General features: G+C 28.7%; 1 protein-coding gene across 1 annotated transcript in view; it reads left to right on the plus strand.

Annotated features, from left to right (window-relative positions):
* Positions 1-459: 459 nt before the first annotated feature.
* Positions 460-3,669, plus strand: part of LOC106688386 (uncharacterized) — a 7,175-nt gene continuing 3,965 nt past the window's right edge. The window contains exons 1-4 of the mRNA XM_014432807.2: positions 460-513; positions 1,683-1,746; positions 1,900-2,096; positions 3,513-3,639. Coding sequence (XP_014288293.1) covers positions 490-513; positions 1,683-1,746; positions 1,900-2,096; positions 3,513-3,639 — 412 coding nt within the window. The 5' untranslated portion in view covers positions 460-489. The remainder of the gene's footprint in view (positions 514-1,682; positions 1,747-1,899; positions 2,097-3,512; positions 3,640-3,669) is intronic.

The raw sequence follows: 3,669 nt of genomic DNA on the forward strand, positions 1-3,669 counted from the left end.
ATAAACTGAAATAGTTGTGAAACGCGAATGAAAAGCCGAGTATAAGCAGAAAAAAAATTCAAGTCTTTATCCCAGCGTTTTAATTTTTATCCCAACATTTTGATTATTCTACCTTATATGTCCAATAAAATTACATATGTATTACCAATTATGTATATATTTAGATATATATTAGTAATGGTATTTATCTATTTAATAAAGCAGGTAAGGAAAAAAAACGTCAAATAAAATATTTTACTATAAAGTGATCACTAAAAACTTTTTTATATTATGGAGTTAAAACCAATAAACTATTAAACAGTTAAAAACTACAATAAAAAATGGTTTAGATAGCCTACGTAGAAATACGTATTTTCAAACTAATAGTTTTCTAACGACTTAATTATGAGTGAAATCTTATCGATTTCGGTTGGTGGGGTAACGACGTGGAAGAGGCTATCACTATTATAATTTAGACTGTTGGACTTCACCATTCGTTGACTGTAAGGCATGGCTAGAACACTAATACATCAGGTAAGAAATATGTAAATTCAATTATTTTTATAGTGTACAGGGAACATAAATAACAGTCATTAACTTTAAAGATTAATGCAGCTGGCTAAAGAAAGAAAACATATATTATATTTTAAAATACTTACGTATCAGCTTTCCGGAGATAAATGAAGCTGGCGATTTTTTACCAATTTTCTATGAGAATTTTTCACTTTCACTTAACTATATATGAAACATATAGTAAGTGTAAGTGTTGGAAGTATTGCATTCGTGAAAATTTTGAATACCAGTTTTCGACGAAAGTACACGTTTCAAGGTCCCTGGAATTCTAATATCCATGTATCACAAAATGGTGTGTGTTTGTGTGGTCAGCCTTGCTAAAAATCGACTGACAAAAATAGAACCGATTTTTTACATTTTTTCGATTTTCTCAATCAGCTTAAACTTGAGAAAATGGAATTTCATTAGTTTTCTTCATACGTATTTTTTTTACTGTGTTCTCCAAAAATTGAGTTTCTTTTTATTTATTTAAAAATCTATTGAATTTTCCATAAAAGGAAAAAAAATAAGAAAGTCCTATACTTTTGAACATTAATAATAATAAATATCTAGTGGCAATGTTCTTTCCTTTCGAATATTGACCACTGCATATCAACATTTTTCATTCATTATCATTATTACATTATCAACATTCAGTAATGTTGCTTTGTTAGATAGCTAAATGGGCCAATTAACATTTCTGTTAGCGACTAGATAAGACGCTATAATTTGACTAGCTTGTCAATAATATGATTAGTTTGCTCTGCAGTCAAAAGATAAAATATCTAATAGAAATAATGTAAACTTAATTATTTGTTTAACAAAATTCCAAACATATTTTAGGGAATTTTTTTCTTTTAATTTTTATAACGTGCAACTTTTTCGTGATATTTTATTTTTAATATTTAACAAGTGGGAATTCTTAGTTTATTTATAATATTAATCCTTGTAGATTAATAAGAAATCAGCACCACCATTTTTAAACCCAACCAAAATTCTCAACAGATCTTTTTTTGATAAACATAAAATGTAGGTTTAAAAAATATCTTTCTAATTAATCTGTTTAAATTGATATTAAAACAAAACAAAAAAAGAGAAGAGTAAAAACAGTGTTTTTAATCTGAGAATCTTAAATTGAGGTATCTTTTCAGCTATTGGCACTGGTGTGCTTCTTACAATTAGGATTGGCGGTCAAGGAATGGAATGACTTAAGAGGTATGCAATTATTAATTTATCTTCATAAAATAAAAAATAAAAGTTCATAAAAAAATAAAACAACTATGTTTGTCATAAATTATTATTCAAATGATAATACATAATTTTTCTAAATTAATTTATAAGGGCGAAAATAACTTTTTCCACTTACAGTCAGATACAGCCCTCTTAAGAGTAAAGGATACCACAAAATACCTTTGACGAAAAATAGTTCGGAGTTCGGAGAGTATGTCAAAACTGAACCTGAAGCAGATTTCAATCTTCCCTTGGATTTCTACTGTTACCCAGACGACCCAAGGGCTTGCTTCATGTTCGACAGGAAGGGAAACGTGGCAGGAGTACAGTTTTCGGTACGTTTAAAAGTTGCATCGCGTTTGATGTTATAACTTATTTAACTACAGATAAATTTACTAGAGGACTACCATAAATAGAATGTTATTTGATGTATGAAGGAACAAACAAATTTAAGATTCGAATTAAATTTACTATCTCTTATTTAAAAAAAAGTCTGCCAAATACGAGCGTTAGTACAGCTTCCTTCTCCTTTTTTCTTCCTTATCTTCTACTTTTTTTAAAAATTATCACTAACCACCCAAATCCACTATTTTCTAACCTTGCTTCCTCTTCCATTCCTGACAATCCTTCGAGGCGCCTGAAAAGAAGATGGGCACGAGATCTGGCAATGTAAAACGTCATTAGAGTGCTATCAATGGGTAGTTTCTCTAATCGACTGTAACACTGCATTTTAACTGAAATCAAATCTACTAAATCCATTATCATGTACAGTTGTAAATAGTAAAAAATAAATAGAAAATTATCTTTTTTCTACATATCTCTATTCTTTGCTTATATTTGAAGTTAATTATTTGTCGTTTGAAAATAAAATCTACTAGACAAACCGTAGTTGGAATATAGTTTTATCCACGAAAGAAAGATAGTGGATACAATTTATACTAAACTATGTCAACACTTAGTCCCAACTTGGTTTAAATAGGTCAATTTGTTTCCTTTGAAAATAAGTTTGTGCTTGCGTAGGCTAATAGTGTGAATAGAAATGACTAAAATTTATAGTGAACCATGAAGACATTTTTTTTTCCGATCCCTCTAGAACAGAAAAAAAATTAAAATAATAAGTTGTATTACGTATGGTTTCATAATTCAAAGTAGATACTATCTGTTTTTACCATTAGTACTTGAAGGTATACGGTGAAATACTTATCTGGTGTTTTGGTGTCTCTGTTACATGGGAATACGACTAGAAAACATTTGGAGGTGAGAGGCCTCCTCGTGATGATTAAACAGAGAATAGAAAAATAAAATAATTAATAGTTATAGAAGAAATTATAGAACAGCAGTCGAAAAATAGTAGGAGAGGGGAATTATGTAGACACTAATTCCTCTAAAATTGGGCAAAATACGACAGATAGTGTGCAGAGAAAAATAGTTAATTTTTTTTATTTCCGGATAAATACAAAGATTCCCTACCTTCAGTAATAAGGAAGCAAAAAATTACTTTCTTAATTAGAATTCTGTGACAAACAAGAAAATAAATAATTGTGCGTTATATGACAAACTGATATATACTGTACTTGTTAAAATTATATATATTTTTAAAATTCAATATGTTAGTTTACATTTTAGATTTTTTTTTTTTAACTAGCCATTTCTAAATTATATTAGTTTAACAGCTACTCCTAAAGATTACTATGTTACTTCAATAAATAATAATCAATTTACTCCAAATTGAAACATAAATTATGCTTTAGTTTTTGAAAGATGACGTTGCCAACGTTAAGCCAGATGACTACGACATCTCAAAACTTAAAAATTTCAAAGAAACAAATTTCTTTAACGTTTCGGCATACAGCTATAGGGCTTACTTCACTAATCCAGGTTAGTAATAGTTATTTCATTATATGTGTG

This window comes from Halyomorpha halys, unplaced genomic scaffold, assembly GCF_000696795.3.
Source record: "Halyomorpha halys isolate HHAL.00 unplaced genomic scaffold, Hhal_1.1 Scaffold1122.1, whole genome shotgun sequence".
In the NCBI taxonomy this organism is placed as follows: domain Eukaryota; kingdom Metazoa; phylum Arthropoda; class Insecta; order Hemiptera; family Pentatomidae; genus Halyomorpha; species Halyomorpha halys.